Source organism: Paroedura picta, chromosome 4, assembly GCF_049243985.1.
Source record: "Paroedura picta isolate Pp20150507F chromosome 4, Ppicta_v3.0, whole genome shotgun sequence".
NCBI lineage: Eukaryota > Metazoa > Chordata > Lepidosauria > Squamata > Gekkonidae > Paroedura > Paroedura picta.
In genome coordinates, this window is record NC_135372.1 from 36,406,009 (window position 1) to 36,429,105 (window position 23,097).

Below are 23,097 nucleotides of genomic sequence, written 5' to 3' on the forward strand. Positions count from 1 at the left end.
ATTATCTCTCTCCTCTGAAATTAGCAAAATCTCAGTAATTCTTATGGAACTGCTCGTGCTTTCTATCTACCAAGCTCAAAATAAACAACATCCAGATCGGCTCAAAACATATTTTGTATTAAGCATTTCATATAGACCGGGTGTTTCAAAGGGGTTTGGAGTGAGCAATGATATCACATGCTTCCTCCCAACCACTGAAAGTCCACATGGTTGACTTCGATTCAAGTTCTGCTGCAGTTGTTCCTGATCTAGGAGAGAGGATTGCATGAAAATGGTACTGATGTGGGTGCTGCTCTTCTCTTGGCTCTTGCCTCAGGCTGTAAACAGGACTCTGAGGACCAAGTGCCTCATGACCAGACCCTTTGAGCTCCAAGAAGAATATCACAGGCCAGGAGACCTCCTGGTTGGTGGGATTTTGCCCCACCTCAAGACTACAATTATACATGCATCTTTTGAAAAACTCCCCTGGACTACCCATCCTGGACGGTAGGTTTTGTCAGGAAGGGTCTGCATTGGTGTGCTTTCAATCAGAGCAACAAATTCCACTGAAACTTCTACAGGCACCTGTTTCAAGCAGTGGAAGAGCAAAATGAAATACTTTACACAGAAAGTGATTAAAATGTTGAATTTGCTGCCAGAATCAGGGTGCGCTGTAAGCATAGACAGCTGTAAAAGGAGATTAGACAGATTAACAGAAGATATATCTATCTGTAGTTTCTAACTATGGTGGCTGAGTGCAACCTCCAAATCCAGCGCCAAGAGGCAACATCAGGGGAAGGCCTTGGCCTCTATGCTCTGTTGGAGAATCTGGTTGGTCACTCTGTGAGACCAGATGCTGGATTAGATGAACCAGTAGTCTTATCCAGCAGGGCTTCTTTAGTCTTCTTATGTACATTTAGTGTTTGATGATGTCAGGTCCAAGGAGGCAGAACTGCACAATGGTTTGGGCTTGATTCTGAGAATCTGGAAAGGACTATGATATGTGAATGAGATGAACATGATGATATGGACAGCTTTTCAGTCATTTATCATCTAATCCATGTGTAGTGATTCTGGACAAAACACCAGAAGATCAGTGAAGTACTTTTAAGTGGACACTCAGAAGAAATTGAGTTACTGCTCCAGATAAGTGGAGTTATAAAAAGATGGAAATCCCCCCAAATCAAACTATGTAATGTAGCAGATAAATTGACATGAATTGTGAGACAGACCACACATAAAACCGATTTTATTAACATTGTTATTGAATACTCCTTGGTTTAAATGCCTTTTTATGGATTCAGAAATCTGGTACAGAGTTTATCACTGGGACAATTTATTTATTAGTGCCCCATTGCAAACATGGGAGGTCTAAATATAATGTTCTATAAAATTCTAGACCATGATGGCTAAGTAGAACCCTGAATGACAGATGGTGGGGTGGGCAATAGAAGGAAAGAGGTATTGTCTTTGTCTTCCATGTGGGTATCCTTCCTGAAGGCTCTCTCAGAAGCAGGATGCTGTAGTAGATGGTGAGTGTAACCAGAAGGTTTTCCATGACAGTCTTTATTTGCCACTGGCCAGTGTCCTATACTTCTTATTGCAGCCAGGTGGCCAAAAACTATCAACACATCCTGGCCCTTGTGTTTGCTATCAATGAGATCAACAAGGACCCATCCCTCCTCCCCAATATCACCTTGGGCTTCCGAATCTTTGAGGACACTAACTTTGCCAGGATGACCTACCAGGCAGGCCTGTCCTTTTTGTCCACAGGGGGTCAGATGGTCCCTAACTACAGGTGCAGCAGGCAGGAGAAGCTGTTCCCCATCATTGGAAGTCTCTACCCCACGATCTCCATGCAGATGGCCTCCCTCCTAGGCCTCTTCAAGATCCCACAAGTAAGAGGACGTTTTGATGGGGATAAAGGTTTGTGTGTCTGGCAGGGAATGGCAGGGACATGTAGGGGAGGCCATAGGGTTTGACAGAGAACAGGTGAAAATGGAGAAGTAGGACCTTCAGTAATTTATTGGCTTTGATTATATAAATGTATTTATATAAATGTATACTTTGTGGTCATTTGAATGTCAGATGAAGATCCATGTGATGTGGGTTCCAGTCCCCACTCTGCCGTGAGGCACACTGGTTGATTTAGGGCCAGTTCCTCTCAGCCTCACTTACCTTGCAGGGTTCTTACTGTGAGGAGGAACCAAGAATGGGAAGAACCACGTAAGCTGCCCTGAGCACTTAGGATGAAGGGGAGGATCAAGCTGACTTCTATAGATTGACTGAGAAAGGAATTTTCTGTCAGGATGAGGGAAGCAGCAGGGCTAAGATTAGGGCCCTGGAACTGGATGCTCAAATTCCTGGCATCCATTATGGCTGCCTTCTATAGACCACCAAACTTCCCCATGACAGCCCCAAAACAGCCACAGAGAACCTGGATCAGGCAACAACAAAAAATAACACAAGAACTACTCATAGTGCACATCTGATTCCCACCAACATGGGTGATAGAAAGTGCCATAAAGTCACAGCTGAATTCTGGCAACCTAGTGGCGATTTCTAGGTGAGAGACCAGCAGAAGTGGTTTGCCATTGCCTTCTTCAGTGCGGTGACCCTGGTCCTCGGTATTGGTCTGCTATCCAAGTTCTAGCCAAGGCTGATCCAACTTAGTTTCCTCAATTTGATGACCTTGAGTTATCCTGGACTATACTGGTCTGTAGAATTTGCTTGATGAGAATGGCCTTATGATTTTGACATGGAAGTTTAGATGTACTTCTGTGGCTCTTCAATCTAGTCAGTCTGCACATGAAAACTTATACTCAAAATTAAACTTTGTTGGTTTTAAAGGTACTGTTACCACCTTTATGTTAACAGTACTACTAGACTCAAACTTTGTTCTGTTGCTTCAGAGCAATACTTGAATATACTTCTCTTACTTTTCAGTCAAGCCAGTCTGTACTCTTTTGGAGAAAGTCACTGCAGCCTCTTGTTTTTAGATATCCTTTGATGTGGCACCTTCAGTGATAGCTGCAGAGCTGCCCAAATACTACTGTGCAGTGAACTCCAGTGCCTCTAAATCCCCACCTTACCATATCCCTTCTTTTCAAAATTTTTGAACCAAGGAATTGAGAACTGCACTGATCACCACAGCAAATATTACGGTGGCACCCCATGCGTGAGTGAGAGTATCTCACCTGTATATATGGGCAGAGGATCTTGACCAGAGATCTCAGGCAGAGGCAGTCTCTGAAAGTAATCAAAATGATTTAGAAAAATGATTTTTACAGCCCTGATTTTTGTGAAGCTCCGAACATAACTGTAGAACAATGAGAAATCTGTATTTCAACTAAAAGTCTTCCTTCCTCCAAACAGCTTGGTTATGGCTCATTCTATCCTTTTTTGAAAGAGAGGACCGTATTTCCTTCCTTCTGCCGGATTGATCCCAGTGAAGCATCCCAGTATTTGGGGATAATCCGCTTGCTGCTTCATTTCCACTGGAACTGGATTGGGATTATTGCTCCAGATGATGACAGTGGTGAAAACTTCCTCCAAGCCCTAACTCCAATGCTTGACCAGAACAACATCTGTGTTGCATTCACTAAACGGACCTTGTCTGAAATCTCAGTGTTCTATACAAGTATACATAATGATATCAGTCTAGCAGTAGCTGTCAGGGAGAGTAAGGCAAAAGTTGTAGTTGTCTCTGGTGACCCAAATGCCGTACGGAATTTAATGAGACCCCTTTTAGTATACAGAATAAGGACTAAAGCATCTCTTGAGAAGGTCTGGATTGTGACAAGCCAGTGGGAATTTGCTGCAGTGGGCACCTCCTTTTTCTGGAGGGCTGTGGAAGCATTCCATGGTGCCCTGTCCTTCAGAGGCCACACAAGTGATGTGCCAGGATTCCAGAGTTTTCTCCGGACGTTAGATCCACTTCGCCCACAGGGTGATGTCTTTCTTAAAGACTGGTGGAAGCTCGTATTCAGATGTTCCTTTAAACCAACAGAAGATATTCCAGCAATTCTTAATAACTGTATAGAGAAGGAGGACATTGAGAACCTCCCACCTTCTCTATTCGAAATGAGCATGACTGGAAACAGCTATAGTGTTTACAATGCTGTCTATTTGATGGCATATGCCCTACATGCCATCTACCCATTTGGATCAAGATGTGCAATGATAAGGAATGGCAAGAGGCTTCTGGATGTTCAGCCATGGCAGGTAACACACTCCCTATGATATGTAGCTCTTGCGTAAAGCCCAGAGCAGGTCATCTAAGTAGTGTTGTTGTTCTGCTAACCCATCCAAAACAAACTAAGCTTCCTTTCATGGTTTGCCATTTCTTCAGCTATAGAGAGGGAGAAACATTCTTGCCAGAACACAATTCAGTGCAATGATTTTTTTCCAAATTGCTTTCTTCAGTGAGGAAGGATACAATTAACTTTAAGTCATTAAGATATGATCCAAATATTCCAAAGAGATCACAAAGATCTGCCAAGGCTTGGTCCCCAGTGGAGAGGTTTTCTCAGTCCTAATGACATTTCTACAGAACTGAATAAAAAGGTTCTACCTGAAAGCTGCAAAGAAATGGGCAGTATAGAAATCTAAATAAAATAAATAAATAAATAAATAAATAAATAAATAAATAAATAAATAAATAAATAAATAAATAAATAAATAAATATGATAGATAGATACTGCCTTTTGGACATTTGGAACATATGTTAATAACTTAAAGTTAGTTGTATTCTTGCTCACCGAGGAAAGTAATTTGAAAACATCATTATACTGGACTGCATTCTGGCAAGAATTCTGTTGAGAATACTCAAGCACCAAGACTAAGTTTGAGAAGCATCATTTCATGTTTATTGTTCTCATTTATATTACAATGCAGGTCCTTTCTACAGGTTTTCATTTCTTATTTTGCCATTCCTGAAGAAAGCAGACCTGGGCATAAGGATGCTAGCCTCCAGGTAGGACCTGGGAATCCCCCACCTGACGGCTCATCTCCAGACTGAGATCATCTCCCCTGGAGAAAATGATGTTTTAAAATGTGGACTCTTTAGCATGGTACCCCACTAAGTACCCTGTCCTCAGCAGGCTCAATCCCCCAAACTCCAGGAGTTTCCCAACCTAGATCTGGTAACCCTAGACCACTCCCTGTGTGCTTTCCTCACAACAACCCTATGAGGTAAGATCACCAAGTGAACTTTAGTATAGAAGGCATATCAACCCATCCACCATTCCCACAGGATTTCTTTCCCATCACCATGAAATCCAGCTTATCAGCATCCTTGAGTGAATGCTGGAGAGAGAGAGAGATAGTGGAGTCAGAAGCTCGGAGTTTCCCTTGGTAACTAATCACAATTGTTTCCTCAAGGTGAGAGTTTTGCAGAAGAGAGAATCCAGGTGAGGCTGACGAAAGTAAGGGAGGAGTCACACTTGCTATGGGGTGTCTGTTTTGCATGTACGGCCTGCTTTCTCCAAAGCATATAGTTAACAATCAGCTCAAACAAACTTATAGTAAAATTACTTGATCACACTAAGATTATTGAAAAGCTATAACAGAAAATATTCTTGCTTTTTCAAGCAATCACTCTATCCTCAAATCCAATCTATGAAATAGTCTTTCCACCTCCCTTGATCCAGTTATCAAAATCATCCAGTAGTTTTTCCCTTTCATCCAAAATGTCAGTAAAGGTTGTCAATGAAGTTACTGTCTTTTCTGTAACCAAAGAAGTGAGTTGAGTCGTCTCTGCAAGTTCCACCATCTTCAACAGCGAATCCTCTATTGTAGACGCATCACCTTCCTAGCATTTCTCTCATTTCAGATCCTGGCCTCTTTGAGGAGCACCCAGTTCAACAACACTGCTGGCGAGGAAGTCTTTTTCAGTGAAAATTATGAGAGATCTGCTGGCTATGATATCCTGAACTTGGTTTTCTTCCCAAATCAATCTTCCGCTCAAGTGAAAGTTGGAAGGATGGATCCTCGGGCCCCCTCAGGCAAAGATTTCACCATTCACACAGATGCGATTGTTTGGGCTACCCAGGTGGGGAAGAAGTCAACATTCTTGGGCAATGGTAGAGAAATTGCTGATAGGAATAAGACTGGGAGAATAAGATTGGGTTTATGGAACAGACTATTCTTTGGGAGAACAACACTGCATTTGTAGAACAGATGAAAGGCAAGGTACATTAAGATATTGATCTCCAGAAGCATATAGTTCCCATCCAACAAAGCCACTATGCCATTTCACTATGCCAAGGTAAACCCTTTTCAATAATTCTTTAATGCAAGAAAAACATTCCAGGCTAAGTCAAGGTAACTGTCTTTCTTCTGAACCTCAGGAGAAAGCTACTTTGTGGAGGATCTGTTGCAATATGAGTGTATCAATATTCACAGCATCAATGAAAGCTCAAAGGATGGACACAAACTGGCTCATGAACTAACGTTCGTGATGAATTTTGTCCGTTTCATAGTTTGCAAAGAAATGTTCTTGACAGTACAAGTGGCATGAACATTCCATAAACCTTCAAGCTGTTCATCAAGGTTTGTAATCAGAGACATTTCCAGAGAGACTGTCTCCTCTCACTCAAAATATTTACTTGATTTCCAAGCAAAAACTTAGAGGGCATGTAGAGGAGCATCCGGGGGAGATCCCCTGCAACTTGGATATGACAGAATCCATTCTATATACTTGACAGAATCCATTCTATATACTTGACAGAATCCATTCTTGACAGAATCTATTTGACAGAATCCATTCTATATACTCCTGAACCTTCTGAACCTGCACCAGTTAAAATGATTGTTGTGGTCATTTTGATAGGTGTAGGTTCAGGAGTGTATAGAACAGAGCATGGGAAAGCTAGAGGCACCAATCTTGGGGAGCAGGTAGGGGAGAATCATTTGGACATCCACTTTTAGTTTTATGCCTCTACGGTTACACATGACCCATTCTCTACACTTCTGAATTATTTTGGCAGGTGCAGGTTAAGAAGGCTGACAGGCCTACAAAATGGATCCTGTGAAGGCACTAATCTCAAAGAGGATCACCAGAGAATTCTCTTCTGCTCACCCACCCAGTTTTGTGGGGATTTGATTTACAGAGACAAAACTACAGCTCCCTCACAAAAGTTCCCCAGGGAAAGTTTTTTCTGGGGGAAGTTAGGCAATAATTTCTCCAGAAAGCACTATCCTGGGGCTACATACTTTAGGGGCCATAATTCAGACCCCATGAATCTAATCCTCACCAAACCTGGAGGGCAAGTAGAAGAGAGTCAACCAGAGATTCCCTACATGTTTGGTGTCTCCAGAGGGCTATTCAACCACCTCATGAACCTCACAAACTGAGCAAGTTCCTGTGGTGATTAAAATTGGTCCGTGGTTTGCAAACAGGGTACTCCATGAACCATCAATCGCACTGCATTTTCCTGGTTTGTGTCCATCTCTAGAGAATTCCATGGAGAATCATCTGGATGTGGAAAGAGCTCCACTCATTTGGAGAATCTCACCATGTCATCTTTCTTTCCCTTAGAAGCTGCCCTCTTCCAGATGCGTGGAGAGCTGCTCGCCAGGGTACAGCAGAAAAGTCGTAGAACAAGAGCCACCTTGTTGTTATGACTGTGAACTTTGTCCAGAAGGGACAATTTCTAACCATACAGGTAGTTCAACACATCTTGAAACCCCAAGTTAAAGGGTCAAATTTGCTGGACACTGATTGACTCACAAGGGCTTTAAATACTGCTTAGGTTTACACTCTGGAGTAATTGTCTTTCCTGGCTTTTCAGATTATAATGTGTATCCCAGACAAGGAGATACAGCTTTCATTCGGGGCCCATGAAATGTTCTTTTGTTGGAGAGGGAAATTTAATACTCTCCCCCTCCCACAAAAAATAATCAATCTACTAGTTGTACATTGGGCTGAGAAGGATCTTCCCACCACTTGAAGATCCAAATGGGAGAGCTTTTACTAGATGGGAGTTTAACCCCCCCCCCCAGAGAAGCCTCCTCCAGACTCTGTACAAAGCTGGGAGACACCTCTAGCAGCTACATGCAAAGGGAACTATCAGCTGATCTGTGTAGCTGTTATTCCCAAACAAAAGCTGAAAAAGTTGTTTTCTTTTGGGGCCATTTCTTTGGGTTTAAAAAATATTTTTCCACCTAAGCCAAGCTGAATGCTAACTCCTACTCATTTTTGGGACTCACATGGAGTGTCACTTCATGCTGCTTTCCCCCCCCCCTCCTCAAATTAACATGTTCATAAGTTAACAGCAAACCACACTATGTATTTGATAACAGCATTATTGTGTAACAAGCTTTATTTCCCAGCAGGAAATTCAATCCTACCACTGAGGGTCCTATCTCAGATTCCCTGTCTCCTTCTCGACCCTGGCCTTGTGAACCACCTCTGAGAGAGCTGTGATCTACCTGCAGCCTTTGACCCAAAGCATGAGAACCACTAGCTGAACCCTGTATCATTCCACCTCCTTAGATAAAGGATCAACTGTGTACCACTGAAATATTATGTGTGTTATGCTGGAATTAATTAGTGGTTGTTTGTTCCAGATGCTGAGTCCTGTGTCCCGTGTTCAAAAGATCAATATCCGAACCAGAACAAAGACCAGTGTATCTCAAAGAGCATAAGCTTCCTCTCTTATCAAGAGATTCTAGGGATTGTTCTGACTTCTCTTGCTCTTTTACTCTCACTCATCACAACCCTGATCCTGACAGCTGTCTTTAAACATCAAAACACACCAATCGTCAAAGCCAACAACAGAGAATTCACCTACGTCCTCCTCATCTCCCTCTTGCTCTGCTTCCTCTCCTCCTTCCTCTTCATTGGTCGACCTACGCGGGTCACCTGCCTTCTGAGGCAAATTGCTTTTACTGTAATCTTCACTGTTGCCATTTCGTCCATCTTGGCCAAAACGATCCTGGTGGTTGTGGCCTTCATGGCCACTAAGCCAGGAAACAGGGCAAGAGAACTGTTAGGGAGACAAGGGGTCAACTCCATTGTCCTGGCAGGCCCCCTCCTCCAAGTTATCACCTGCACAATTTGGCTAGGAACCTCTCCCCCATTCCCCAACTTGGACTTCCATTCCTCGGCCAAGGAGATCATAGTGGAGTGTAATGAAGGGTCAGTTGTCCTGTTTTACACAGTCCTGGGATACATGGGATTTCTGGCCCTGGTTAGCTTCGTGGTGGCTTTCCTAGCCAGGAAATTACCTGACAGCTTTAACGAAGCCAAGTTCATCACCTTCAGCATGCTGGTCTTCTGCAGCGTGTGGGTCTCCTTCATGCCCACCTACCTGAGCACTCAAGGGAAGGCTATGGTGGCCGTGGAGGTCTTCTCCATCCTGGCCTCTGGTGCTGGTCTCCTGGGCTGCATCTTTCTTCCCAAATGCTACATAATTTTTCTGAGGCCTGATCTCAATAGCAGAGATCACCTCCTAAGGAACAAGCAAAACAGGAACACAAACGTTTGAATATTCCCTGCTTGTTCCTGTTTCAATTCTTTACAGCTTATCATGCAAATGCTTAAAATGCCGAAAGAATTTATATTTTTAAAACTGAACTAAAAAACCTGAAGAGAATTTTTCATACATAAAGAAACCTTAATTAAACAAACATAGATAGCACTAATGACCACTGTTTCTAACCCTCCCACTCATTTCTGCATCTCCAGCACCACCCTATAACCTTCAATTGAAGTTTCCCTATGCTATTCAGTGAAGTTTTCTTTATTGTCCTTATGAACCTCATGTAACCACCGGCCTATTTTTGTGGAATACCATTGTTGCTGCTCTAATCCTCTAAGATAATAAACACTTTTGAGCCATACTTAAGCTCATGGGGCAGTCATTCAAGAAGTAGACACTTGGTGGACAACTATATGTATGTTGCAAAATCATTTCAGTTTCATTCTATACAGTAGTCCGGTATTTTTTAAGCAACTGGAGAGATCCACTAGAGGTGTGGAAAGGATCCCTTTGCCTTCCCATACTTTCAAAAAATGTCAAGACCTCCTGAGACTTTAGAAGAAGAAGAAGAAGAGCTGGTTCTTATATGCCACTTTTCCCTACCTGAAGGAGGCTCAAAGCGGCTTACAATCACCTTCCCATTCCTCTCCCCACAACAGACACCCTGTGGGGTGGGTGAGGCTGAGAGAACGCTGATATCACTGCTCGGTCAGAACAGTTTTATCAGTGCCGTGGCGAGCCCAAGGTCACCCAGCTGGTTGCATGTGGGGGAGCGCAGAATCGAACCCGGCATGCCAGATTAGAAGTCCGTACTCCTAACCACTATACCAAACTGACTCTCCTTTATCTATTTGAGGAGAGGGGATGTCCAATATGAACAATAAAGTTTTTTTGAAACAGTTTCAAGAAAACTCTCCATTAAACTCTACCCAAAGGGTGATTTGAGAGTGGAGGCTGCTGGTGAAGGGGAGACCTGGCTTTCCTCCTTCCCCCCAACCCCCCTTCCCCTGAATGGAGCAGGAGGGCAAAGGGGCTGCAACTTACTGATTATCCTGGCAGAGCTTAGCAGAATGCATGGGGTTTGTAGGGGTTAGGACTTGTGGACATGGAAAGGGCTTCGAGGGATGAGATGAAGCCAGTTACTGCCTGCTGTCTGCCAGCAGTTTGGGCATAAGCAGTGGTGTGACATTTAGATAATTCAGTGGGCTGAAAATGATCTACCACCAAAAACTGACTGCAGACTGTTTTTCCAGGAGAAGGAAGATGCTGGAGTCTTGGAAAGCTGTTCCTATGTGCTAACATAGCAATTGGAGACATGGTTGAGGGCCTTTGGGGCAAAGTGAGGGGGGTTCAGCAAGTCAGAGGAGATCTTTCCAGAGAGAATGGTGAATGAGGTCTATTTCTTAAAGCTGCAGCAAGGCCTGTCTTTGGGGAAGATTTTGATAAAATTTCCTTCCCTTTTTTTTGAGGGGGGGGGTGAAGGTAGAAATTTCAAAGAGATTTTCTTACTCACAGTTTATTGTGTGTGGATTATTGAGCCCCTTGCTATTTATGGTCCATTTGACTCAGTGATTTTTGAGGTTCTTATTTACTGATAGATTTGATTTCTATAACTGCTCCTCCTGGCATAGTCGGCTTGGGGCAGTTTGCAACATTTAAAAAGCATACAAAACTTACAATATCCATAATAATAATAGTAAACCAATAAAATCAGCAGAAACGTCCTTGTTTAAACCTTTAAGGCCATATGTGACCTGATCCTCACATACCTGAGAGACCACAAGACTGAATATACCCCCAAAGGGCACTGTGGTTAGCCAATACAAACAGGCGGGTGATCCCTGGCCCTTGAGAGGTACATTTGAACTCCCAGCAGAGCTACAGGCCCTTCAAGAGTTAGCTCCATTTCAAAGGGTCTGCAAGATGGAGCTCTTCCACCAGACATTCGGTTGGGGCCAATAATCTAGTAACATCTGCACTGGCCCCCTCCTGTGACAAATTCCCCTTGGTGACAAGAATATTGATTGACAATTGTTAAATACTGGTTGGTGACAGAATTTTAAAGAAATGGCTTAACTGGTTTTATTGCAGATTAACTGTATAACTCTTATATTTCTAAATTTATGTAATTTTATTTTTATTGGGGGGTTTTAATATTGTAATTCGGCTTGAGCCTTCGGGGAGAGCTGAGTAATAAAATAAATAAATAAATTGTCATTGTTAACTGCTCTGAGTCAGCTTCCTGGTGTGGTGTCATGTAAAATGAATGAATGAATACTAAAATGAAAAATGAATACTTATAGGCTGACGTGAAATGGAGCAGCAGGGATCAGAACAAATTCCAGCAAGGGAGTAAAAATTCTTGGGAAGTGAAAAACACAAGGGTTCATGTCCCTTTTTCTGATAGTCAGCACCCTGCCTTAGAGGGCAAGCCTTCTGTGGTTCCCCCTCTTCCCTACACCATCCACAATTCAATCAATCCAGGGTCTCATGCTTTTCTCACCTCCTGTAACACATTATCCTAGGGCTGTCAAATTCATATAAACACTTTGGACCATCCCTGGATGCCTTTTTGATCTGAGAGACAGCTTGGTGTAGTGGGTAGGAGTGTGGACTTCTTATCTAGTGAGCTGGGTTTGATTCCCCACTCCTCCTCCACATGCAGCCAACTGGGTGACCTTGGGCTCACCACAGCACTGAGAAAGCTGTTCTGAGCGAGCAGTAATATCAGGGCTCTCTCAGCCTCACCCGCCTCACAGGGTGTCTGTTGTAGGTAGAGGAAAGGGAAGGTGATTGTAACCCGCTTTGAGACCCCTTCGGGTAGAGAAAAGTGGCATATAAGAACCAACTCTTCTTCTTCTTCTTCTTCACCCAGAACTAAGTTCAGAATCTGGCAGCCTAAGTTCAGCACCAAGTCTGTCTTCCCCATAGAGAAAAAGAGTCACACAAACACATTTGTCTCTGCTTGAGGTGCAAATACAGCCCGGGGCTATTGAGATGTACTTCTCTCTCTCCTCTGAAATTAGCTAAATCTCAGTAATTCTTGTGGAGCCTCACATGCTTTCTATCTACCAAACTCAAAACAAACAACCTCCAGATCAGATCAAAACATGTTTGTATTAAGTATTTCATATAGTCCAGGTGTTTCCAAGGGGGTTGAGGTGGGCAAGGAGCACATTGACACCATATGCTTCCTCCCTACCATCAAAAGTCCACACCATTGCCTGCGATTCAAGGTTTGTGCAGTCATTTGATTGCTCATCCAGGAGGGAATTTTGCACAAAAATGGTACTGATGTGGCTGCTTCTCTTCTTTTGGTTCCTGCCTCAGGCTGTCCACAGGACACTGAGGACCAGGTGCCTCCTGACCAGACCCTTTGAGCTCCAAGAAGAATATTACAGGCCAGGAGACTACCTGGTTGGTGGGATTTTGCCCCACCTCAAGACTACAGTTATACATGCGTCCTTTAAAAAACCTCCCTGGAACACCCATCCTGCACGGTAAGTTTTGCCAGGAGGGCTCCGGGTTGGTGTGCAAATTCCGGGCAGCAAATTCCACCAGAACTTCTACAGTCACCTATGTTAAGCAGCTGATGACCAAAACAAAATATTTGTTCACACAGAAAGTGAATATAATGTTGAATTTGCTGCCAGAGAATGTAGTAATGGCAACAGACACAGACAGCTTTACAAGTGGGTTAGAAAGATTAAAAGAGGATACATCTATTAATGGCTACTAGCCATGTCAAATGAGGGCAACCTCCACATTCAGTCAACTTCTTAACCTCAGTGCCAGGAGGTGGCACCAGGGAAAGGCCTCGGCCTCTATGCCCTGTTGTTGGCACTTCAGAGGAACTGGTTGGCCACTCTGTAAGACAGGATGCTGGACTAGATAGGCCACTGGTCTGATATAGCAATCAATCTGATTCTTACATCAATCAAATGTCTCATTGAAGTCCCATTGAGGCTGACCTGCAGAATAGTTTGGGTTTGATTATGAGAATCTGGAAAGGACTCAGGCATGGGAATGAGGTGAACATGATGTTTTTGACAACTTTCCAGTCTATAATCATCTACATATGTAGTGATTCCAGACAAAACACCAAAAGAATAGTGAAGTCTGTTGAATCCTTTTAACTGGAGCTCCAGAGGAAATTGGGTTACTGCTCAAAATAAGTGCCATCATAAAAAGATGACCCCCCCCCCCAAAACTGAAGCATATAATGTACTGGATTGTTAGTTGGCATGGATTGTTAGATTGCACATAAAATTGGTTTTATTGACATTGTTATTGAATCTTCCTGGGTTCAAATGCTTTTTTTGTGGAATAAGAAAGCCACAGATTTTAACACTGGAACTATTTATTTATTAGGACCCCATTGCAAACGTGGGAGCTGTAAACAGAATGATCTATCAACTTCTAAACCCTAACCTTCCATGGTTGGAGACCATCTATCCCTGAAGGACTAATGCTAGGGAGGGCGTTGGCAGGAAAGGATGATTGTCTTTACAACTTCCATGTGGGAACCCTGGAGGCTCTCTGAGAAATTGCATGTTGTAGTAGATGTTGAGGGCAACCAGAAGGTTTCCCATGACAGTCTTTGTTTTCCACTGGTCCATTGTATGTACCTCTTATTGCAGCCCAGTGGCCAAAAACTATCAGCAAATCCTGGCCCTCGTGTTTGCCATCCAAGAGATCAACAAGGATCCGGCCCTCCTCCCCAACATCACGCTGGGCTTCCGAATCGTTGAGGACACTAACTTTGCCAGGATGACCTACCAGGCAGGTCTGTCCTTTCTGTCCACGGGGGGTCAGATGGTCCCTAACTACAGGTGCAGCAGACAGCAGAAGCTGCTCTCAGTCATTGGAAGTCTCTACTCCAGGATCTCCATGCAAATGGCCTCCCTCTTGGGCCTCTTCAAGATCCCACAGGTAAGAGGACATTTTCATGGGGATGAAAGTGGGTGCTTGGGGAGTGGTGTGAACAGGTAGGGGAAGCCAGAGGACTTGCCCAAGGAAACGTGAGAGTGGAGAAGCAGGACCTTCACTACTATATTTGCTTTGATAATGATTTAAATTTATAATCAGTCATTGTTAGAATATCAGATGGGGATCTGAGTGATGTGGGCTCCAATCCCCACTCTGGCATAAGGCACGCTGGCTGATTTAAGGCCAGTTCATCCCAGCCTGACCTTCCTTGCAGGGTTATTACTTTGAGGAGGAACCGGGAATGGGAAGCACCATGTAAACTGCCCTGAGCACTTAGGATGAAGGGGAGGATGAAGCTCAGCTTGATGGATTGACTGACAAAAGAGTTTTCCCTCAGAAGTAGGGAAGGAACAGGGTTACCAAGGAAGTCCTGGGGACCTAACAGCCTTGCCAAAAATGGATTCACCTTAAAGGGGCTACTGCTCTTGTAGTTTTCTACTGTTATTGGAAGACTAACATGGCCACCCATCTTGATCCACTACTGGAGCATGTTTTTGCTTGGATAGGGTCCATTTGAACATGAACACTTCACCAAACTTCTTTTAAACCACTGACGTGTTCTCTTAGCAGTGAGGTGTTTCTGTGGAAACATTTGCCTGAGTGACTTCCCTTGGAAGACCTCCTGGAGGAGGTCTTAAATGTTGGAAACGAGATGGCATAATGCTCATCAAAATGCTCATCAAGGGTTAGAAGCCCTACCAACACCACCACCCAAGCTCATTCATTTAAAGATTTATTTCTTGAAAGAAAGTGGATGGCGTTTAGATGCCGGTGGGCTAAATACAAAAGAGAGGAACTGGTGAGTGCCAGGTAAGATTTTGGAAGTGGCAAATATACATATACACACAGTGTGTCTCCGGTCAAATTCATCATTTCTCATTCTCAAAGCAATTCAGTTGGCTGCATTGCTCTATCCAGAACCTTCTTTCCCTCACCCATTTCAGCCCAGACAGATCAGTTGACTGGATCCTGAAACAGCAACAGAAATTATTTCTTGAGAAAGAGGAGGAAAATCCAGTCACCAGAACGATTCCCTCCACAGCCCTGATTTTGTGCAGCCCTGAGGATAGCTAGAACACTGAGAAATCTGTATTTGAATTAAAAGTCTTCCTTCTTCCCCCAGCTTGGTTACAGCTCATTCAATCCTGTTTTGAAAGAGAGGACACTATTTCCTTCCTTCTACCGGATTGACCCCAGTGAAGTCCCACAGAATTTGGGGATAATCCGCTTGCTGCTTCATTTCCACTGGAACTGGATTGGGATTGTTGCTCCAGATGATGACAGCGGTGAAAACTTCATCCAAGCCCTAACTCCAATGCTTGACCAGAACGACATCTGTGTTGCATTCACTAAACGGACCTTGTCTGAAATCTTAGTGTACTATACAAGTATATATAATGATATCAGTTTAGCAGTAGCTGTCAAGGAGAGTGAGGCTAAAGTTGTGGTTGTTTCTGGTGACTCAAATGCCATACGGAATTTAATGATGCACCTACTACTATACAAAATAAGGACTAAAACATCTCTTGAGAAGGTCTGGATTATAACAAGTCAGTGGGAATTTGCTGCAGTGGGAAACCTATTTGAATGGAGAGCTGTGGAGGCCTTTCATGGTGCCCTGTCCTTCAGAGGCCATGCAAGTATCATTCCAGGATTCCAGAGTTTTCTCCGGACTTTAGATCCACACCACCCCCAAGAAGATGTCTTTCTTAAAGACTGGTGGAAACTTGTATTCACTTGTTCCTTTTTTGATATTCCTGGAATACTTAAGCCCTGTGTAGGGAAGGAGGACATTGGGAAACTCCCACCCTTTCTATTTGAAATGAGCATGACTGGAAACAGCTATAATGTTTACAATGCTGTCTATCTGATGGCACATGCCCTACATGCCATCTTTCCATTTGGACCAAGTCGTGGAACGATGAGGAATGGCAAGAATCTTCTGGATGTTCAGCCATGGCAGGTAATGCCCTACCTATGCTATATGGGTCTTGTGTCAAGGGTTTGACAATCTAGACCATGTCAGCCAAGAAGTGTCAATGTGCTACTGACCCATCCAAAACAAACTAAGCCATCAAATGGCCTGGTAGTTCTTCAGGCATAGAGAAGGAGGAACAGCTGCCTCAGGGTTGTGTTCTTTGTGAGGAAAAAGTAGCATCAGTTGCTGTTATAGCTATTTCTTTATCCAATGCCAGAGACAACCCAGGACCCACATTCTCCTAAGCAAGGAAACCTCTCCGATCTCTTAAACAGCCCTTTCTGAACCTTGTAAGTTCCCCAGGTCCCCCTGAAAATCAACAGGGGACAGGAGGAGGGGAAATGACCAGGAGAAAAAGGAATTCCCTGGCATGGTGAGGGAAGTGATATCATAAAACTGTGATGTAGCTCTGTTAATCTACTCTATTTTTTTTTAATTGTGTGAACTGCAAATAGTGTTTCCGCCATCTAGGGTTTGTTAGGTTGTAGCAAGATGTATCAACCCATCCTGAAGTCCCACTGGATTTCTTTCCCATTAAACCCATCTTATCAGCGTCCTTGAGTGAATGCTGGAGAGAGAGCTGGTTGAGTCAGCACTGGTTGAATCCTGAAATCCTCATTGAATGAAGTACCATCACATTTGATGAATGCTGTTCCAAAAAATTGTCTGTTCTAGAGATGCCGTACAAAGATTGGCAACACTGGGGGCTGCAGCAAAGCCCATTGAAACCTCATGGATCTGAATTACAAATTGTTGAAATGAAAGAAATTGTGTTCAAAAATCATGTCTAACAGGTCATTTCTACCCCAGCCTTTCTTAAGTATTTTAAGAACTTCATTCATAAAACGAAGGGCATCCATGTTCCAGCTCAATCAATTCTACTTAGTTTAGATGTCCCATCTCTTTATCCCAATATTCCCTTAGAAGAGGCTCATACCATTAATAAAGTTTCTCCAGACTCCCATCCAGATCCTCTACCATCAATGCATTTCCTTTTGGATGTTAGACATTATTTTTGAACCCAATGTTTTTTTTTCATTTCAACAAACAATTTTTAAGACAGACTTATGGCATTTCAGTGGGCTGTGTTGTAGCCCTCAATGTTGGCAATCATTTTATAGCATCTCTAGAACAGACTATAATTTTGAATGGGATTAATTTAATGAGATAGTACTTCATTTACTGAGGATTTCAGGATGTGTGTTGTATTTTCCCGCTCCTTCTTTCTAATCAGTTACTGTTTAATATTGTTTGTAGTTTTATACATATTTGGATTTTGTTATTCAATTGCCTACTGTTTGTTCATACGTAATATATTCATTGATTTTCTGAATATTATTCTTGGTGTTTAATATTTATACACAGTGGCTTTGCCTCTATTTTTCCATTTTATTTCTTATTTATTCTATTATTGCAAAGTTATAACAGAAAATCTTCTTGCATTTTAAATCTCTAACAATCCCTCATCATCAAATCCAATCTATGAAATATTCTACCCTCCCCATTCCATGATCCTCAAAATCACAAATAAAAATCATCAAATCATATTTCCCTTATATGGAAAAAGTCAATAAAGATCAGGAATGAAGTTATTGTCTATTCTTTAACCAAAAAAGTGAATTTAGTGATCTCTGCAAGTTCCAACATCCTTAACAGCCAGTCCTCTATTGTAGATGCATCATCTTAATAGAATTTCTTTCCTTTCAGATCCTGGCCTCTTTGAGGAGCACCCAGTTCAACAACACTGCTGGTGAGGAAGTCTTTTTCAGTGAAAATGATGAGATATCAGCAGGCTATGATATCCTGAACTTGGCTTTCTTCCCAAATCAATCTTCCGCTCAAGTGAAAGTTGGAAGGATGGATCCCCGGGCCCCCCCAGGCAAAGACTTCATCATTCACACAGATGCAGTTGTTTGGGCTACCCAGGTGGGGAAGAAGTCAGCATTCTTGGGTAATTGTAGAGAAATTGCTAATAGGATTTTTGGGAGAACAAGGTTGCATTTATAGAATAGACTAAAGGCCAGCTTTGCAGGTTAAGGTTCAGAAGTCTATAAAACAGATTGCATTCAATCCAGAGGCACAAATCTCTCAGAGGTTCACCAGATGACTCTCTTCTACTTGCCCCTCCTAGTTTGGTGAGGATTTGATTTACCCAGTCAAAAGTAAAGCCTCCCCCCAAAGGTTGTCCCCAAGAAAATTTCTAATGTGGTAAGCACAGGCTGTTATTTCTCCTGAAAAGACAATACTGCTGCTACTTACTTTTGGGGCCCCACAAACCTAATCTTCAAACCCCACAAATGTAATCTTCACCCAACTTGGAGGGCAAGTAGAAGAGAAATCCTATACATATCTGGTGTCTCCAGATGCCAGGGGCCCATTCTACCACCTCAGGAGCCTCACAAACTGAAAACGTTCCTGAGGTGATTAAGATATTTTCACATCCCATGGTTCACCAACAAGGCATGCCACAAAGCCATTACATTTTTCTGGTTTGTGCCCATCCCTAGAGAATTCTGTGGAAAATCATCAGGGTGTAGAAGGAACCCCATTCATTTGGAAAATCTCACCAGTTCTTCTTTCTTCCCCTTAGAAGCTGCCCTCTTCCAAGTGTGTGGAGAGCTGCTTGCCTGGGTACAGCAGAAAAGTTATAGAAGAAAAGCCACCTTGTTGTTATGAATGTCAACTTTGTCCAGAAGGGACAATTTCTAACCATACAGGTAGTTCAACATATTTTGAACCCCCAAGTGAAAGGGTCAAAGTTGCTAGATGCTGATTGATTCACAGTGGCTGCAAATACTGTTTTGGTTTAGATTCCAGAGTAATTGTCATTTTTTTAAGATAGTAATGTATACCTTAGATAAGGAGGTACAGCTTTGATTTGGGGCCCATGCAATGCTCAGCCCTGACATCACCACTGATAACCCACCATAATCTGTATAATGAAAACATGACACTCTAGTACAAACCCTGAAAGATTTTTCACCATTTTCCTGAGAGGGAGTTCTAAATTGATCTGTGTAGCTGTCGTTTCCAAATAAAAGCTGGAAAAAAAATCAGTTTTGTTTTGGGGCAGCTGTACCAATCTCCAGATTTCATTGGCCTTTTTAACATTTCCCCCAATCTAAACTGAGCCAAATGCTCTCTTCTAGTCATTATCGGAAAACAAATGAAGTATAAGGAAAACATTTTTCACAGTCAGGAAAAAAAAATTTTTTCACAGTCAGAGTAGTTCAGCAGTGGAATAGGCTGCCTAAGGAGGTGGTGAGCTCCCCCTCACTGGCAGTCTTCAAGCAAAGGTTGGATGCACACTTTTCTTGGATGCTTTAGGATGCTTAGGGCTGATCCTGCATTGAGCAGGGGGTTGGACTACATGGCCTGTATGACCCCTTCCAACTCTATGATTCTATGATTCTATGACTTCATGATACTTTGCCCCTCCTGAAGTTAGAATGTTAGAATGATTGCAAGTTAGCAGTGAACCAGTGTGTATTCTAGGTCACTGTTTCTGTATTTATAAATATACTAGGGGCCAAGCCCATTGCATTCAGGAATACAGTGAGGGCTAGATTACGGGGGTGGAGTGGAAGACCTCTGCAGACAGCCTTCCCCTCCCTCCAGGACCTGGAAAGGCTGCAGGCAGCTGTTAGGGAACTCATGGGCAGGAGCAGCTCTCATCCAGCAGGGATCTGCAGCCTCGGAGGGAAGTGTAAGGAGGAGGGGTGGTCAGGGGTGGGGGACAGAAGGCAATTGGCTGGCTGCTTGACAGACAGGCAAGCCAGTTGGAGGAGGAGGCACTCAGGGGTGGGAAAGCCACAATGAGTGGGTGATAAGCGCTTTGTGGCACTTAAGACATGAAACACACTCCTGCTCCAAGGCCTTACGAGAAATATATAGTGGAACAGATAAGGGTGTTATTGTGCAACAAGCTATATTTCACAGCAAGAAATGCAATCCTATCACTGAGTGTTCTATTCTGGATTCATTGGTGAAATATGCACGGGCCTTCTTACCCACTCCCAGTTCGAATGAATCCTTGCAGTCTATACTGAATTCAATTTCCAATTTGATTTTGGGCACTTTAAATTTTCTCTCTGCAACATGCATGATTGATTCGTAGTGACCCTACCTTTCCCGTGTGATATCCTGGAGCAGATGTAAGCCTCGATATTTGAAAGACCGCCATGAGTAAATGTATAAACAGCTCTTACTGCTTCGTGGCTGGGAGCAAAGCAGTCTTCCCTGATTGGCCAGGGCGTCAGTTCAAGGACTTCCTCGTTCCCGGTTGCAAGGCTTCCCTTAGTGACTTCACTCCCGCAGCCCTAACTTTGCTAGTCAGAGATATGCCTCTTGGACTTATTCCTCTGCTGTCTCCAATCCTTTCCCCCACCTTCATTCAAGAAAAGAAAGAAAGAGCCTCCTGCTGTGCTTGCATTCTTTCCCCATTCTCAATTTCCCCAATCACGTGTAGAACACTTTCTTTTTCAATTGAGGGTGGGGGATAGAGGAAGATCCAAGTTCAAATCAATCTGAATTCAGCAGGATCCGCATCAGAATAAACAAAGTAAGTGCAGAATCAGCCCATGTTTCTCCTTCTCACTCCTGGCCTTGTGACCCACTTCTGAGAGATCTGTGATCTACTTGCAGTCTCTGACCCACAGCATGAGAGCCACTACCTTGGCCCTGCATCATTCAGTCTCCTTGGATAAAGGCTCAATTAATTACTACAATAATATTATTTTTGTTATGCTGGAATTAATCTGGTTGTATGTTCTAGATGCTGAGTGTTGTGTCCCATGTTCAGAAGATCAATATCCAAACAAGAACAAAGACCACTGTCTCCCCAAGAACATAAACTTCTTTTCCTATGAAGACATTCTGGGGATTGTTTTGGCTTCTCTTACTCTTTTCCTGTCTCTGATCACAGTCCTAGTCCTGGCAACTGTCATTAAATATCGAGACACACCAATCGTCAAAGCCAACAACAGAGAACTCACCTACATCCTCCTCATCTCCCTCCTGCTCTCCTTCCTCTCCTCCTTCCTCTTCATTGGTCGACCTACGAGGGTCACCTGCCTTCTGAGACACATTGCTTTCACTGTCTGCTTCTCTGTTGCCATTTCGTCCATCTTGGCCAAAACGATCCTGGTGGTTGTGGCCTTCATGGCCACTAAGCCAGGAAACAGGGCAAGGGAAATGCTGGGGAGACAAGGGGCAAACTCCATTCTCCTGGCCTGTCCTCTCTTCCAAGTTATCACCTGTGCAATTTGGTTAGGAACCTCTCCCCCATTCTCCAACTTGGACTTCCATTCCTTGGCCAAGGAGATAATAGTGGAATGTAAAGAGGGGTCAGTCATCTTGTTTTACACAGTCCTGGGATACATGGGATTTCTGGCCCTGGTCAGCTTTGTGGTGGCTTTCCTAGCCAGGAAACTGCCTGACAGCTTTAATGAAGCCAAGTTCATCACCTTTAGCATGCTGGTCTTCTGCAGCGTGTGGGTTTCCTTCCTGCCCACCTACCTGAGCACTCAAGGGAAGGCTATGGTGGCCGTGGAGATCTTCTCCATCCTGGCCTCTGGTGCTGGTCTCCTGGGCTGCATCTTTCTTCCCAAGTGCTACATAATTTTTCTGAGGCCTCATCTCAATAGCAGAGATCACCTCCTAAGGAACAAGAAAAACAGGAACCTAAATTTTTGAATATCTCTGCATCTTCAAATTTCAGTTCACTGCAGGTTGTCATACAGGCGCTAAAAATGACTAGAGACTGAATATTTTAAAAATTCAACTAGAAAACCTAATGTCTTTTTAATGTCTTGATGTCTTTTATACATCAAGAAACATAAATAGTACTAACAACCACTAACAGTAGACATAAATAGGACTAACAACCACTGTTTTTAGCCCCCTATCTAATTTCTACATCTCCAGCACCAAACTATACCCCTAAACTGAAGTTTCGCAATGCTATACTTTTGCAATGCTTTATTCTGAAGTTTCGCAATGCTATACTATATTCTCTTTTATACATATTTTGGAAGTTATAGTTGTACATCCTGATAGTCTTTAAGGCTATTTCGATACAACACATATAATTTCCAAATACCTGAAATTTCAGGAACAGATGATCATTTCCGCATCCATGTAGACCTATACAATGATGTCATCTTTATTGTGTATGCAAATCAGACTTCATGTAAGCACCATCCTTTTTTTCTGCCAATACCAATATTTGAAATTTCAAAAAATCTGCAAACTTCGGAGCAGACCAACCTTCCCACGTCCACATGTACCGTGGTGTCTTGCTCATTGTCCATATGATCCAAACTTCATGTAAGCACAAAGATGGCACCAGCAGGTCCTTCCACATCTGTGTCAATACCATTGTTGCTGCTACAGTCAACTGCGATAATAAACACTTTTGACAAGTGGAGCAGTTGTTCGACAAGAAGATCTGAGGTGGACAATTGGATGTATGTTGCAGAATAACTTCAGTTTCATTATGGATACTGATGCATGATGCATATTTTTTTTAAGTACTGGATGGGTCTACGATAGGTGAGAAAAAGATCCCTTTGCCTCTCCATACTTCCAACAAATGTTCAAGGTGTACTCTTTACAATGTTATGTAATATAAGTGAAAGGTAGGCAGCAATAGTAATATTCTCTAT

The 23,097-nt window shown here is 43.0% G+C and overlaps 2 protein-coding genes across 2 annotated transcripts; both read left to right on the top strand.

The window, feature by feature from the left end:
* The first annotated feature begins 1,508 nt into the window (after positions 1 to 1,508).
* Positions 1,509 to 9,471, top strand: LOC143834717 (vomeronasal type-2 receptor 26-like). Its single transcript, XM_077331395.1, has 5 exons — positions 1,509 to 1,877; positions 3,355 to 4,203; positions 5,814 to 6,032; positions 7,521 to 7,647; positions 8,552 to 9,471. Exons 1-5 carry the CDS (start codon positions 1,509 to 1,511, stop codon positions 9,469 to 9,471), a joined length of 2,484 nt encoding a protein of 827 aa, XP_077187510.1.
* Positions 9,472 to 12,750: 3,279 nt separating this feature from the next.
* LOC143834718 (vomeronasal type-2 receptor 26-like) lies at positions 12,751 to 22,126 on the top strand. Its single transcript, XM_077331396.1, has 6 exons — positions 12,751 to 12,965; positions 14,106 to 14,397; positions 15,578 to 16,417; positions 18,140 to 18,358; positions 19,023 to 19,149; positions 21,207 to 22,126. Exons 1-6 carry the CDS (start codon positions 12,751 to 12,753, stop codon positions 22,124 to 22,126), a joined length of 2,613 nt encoding a protein of 870 aa, XP_077187511.1.
* Positions 22,127 to 23,097: the final 971 nt, after the last annotated feature.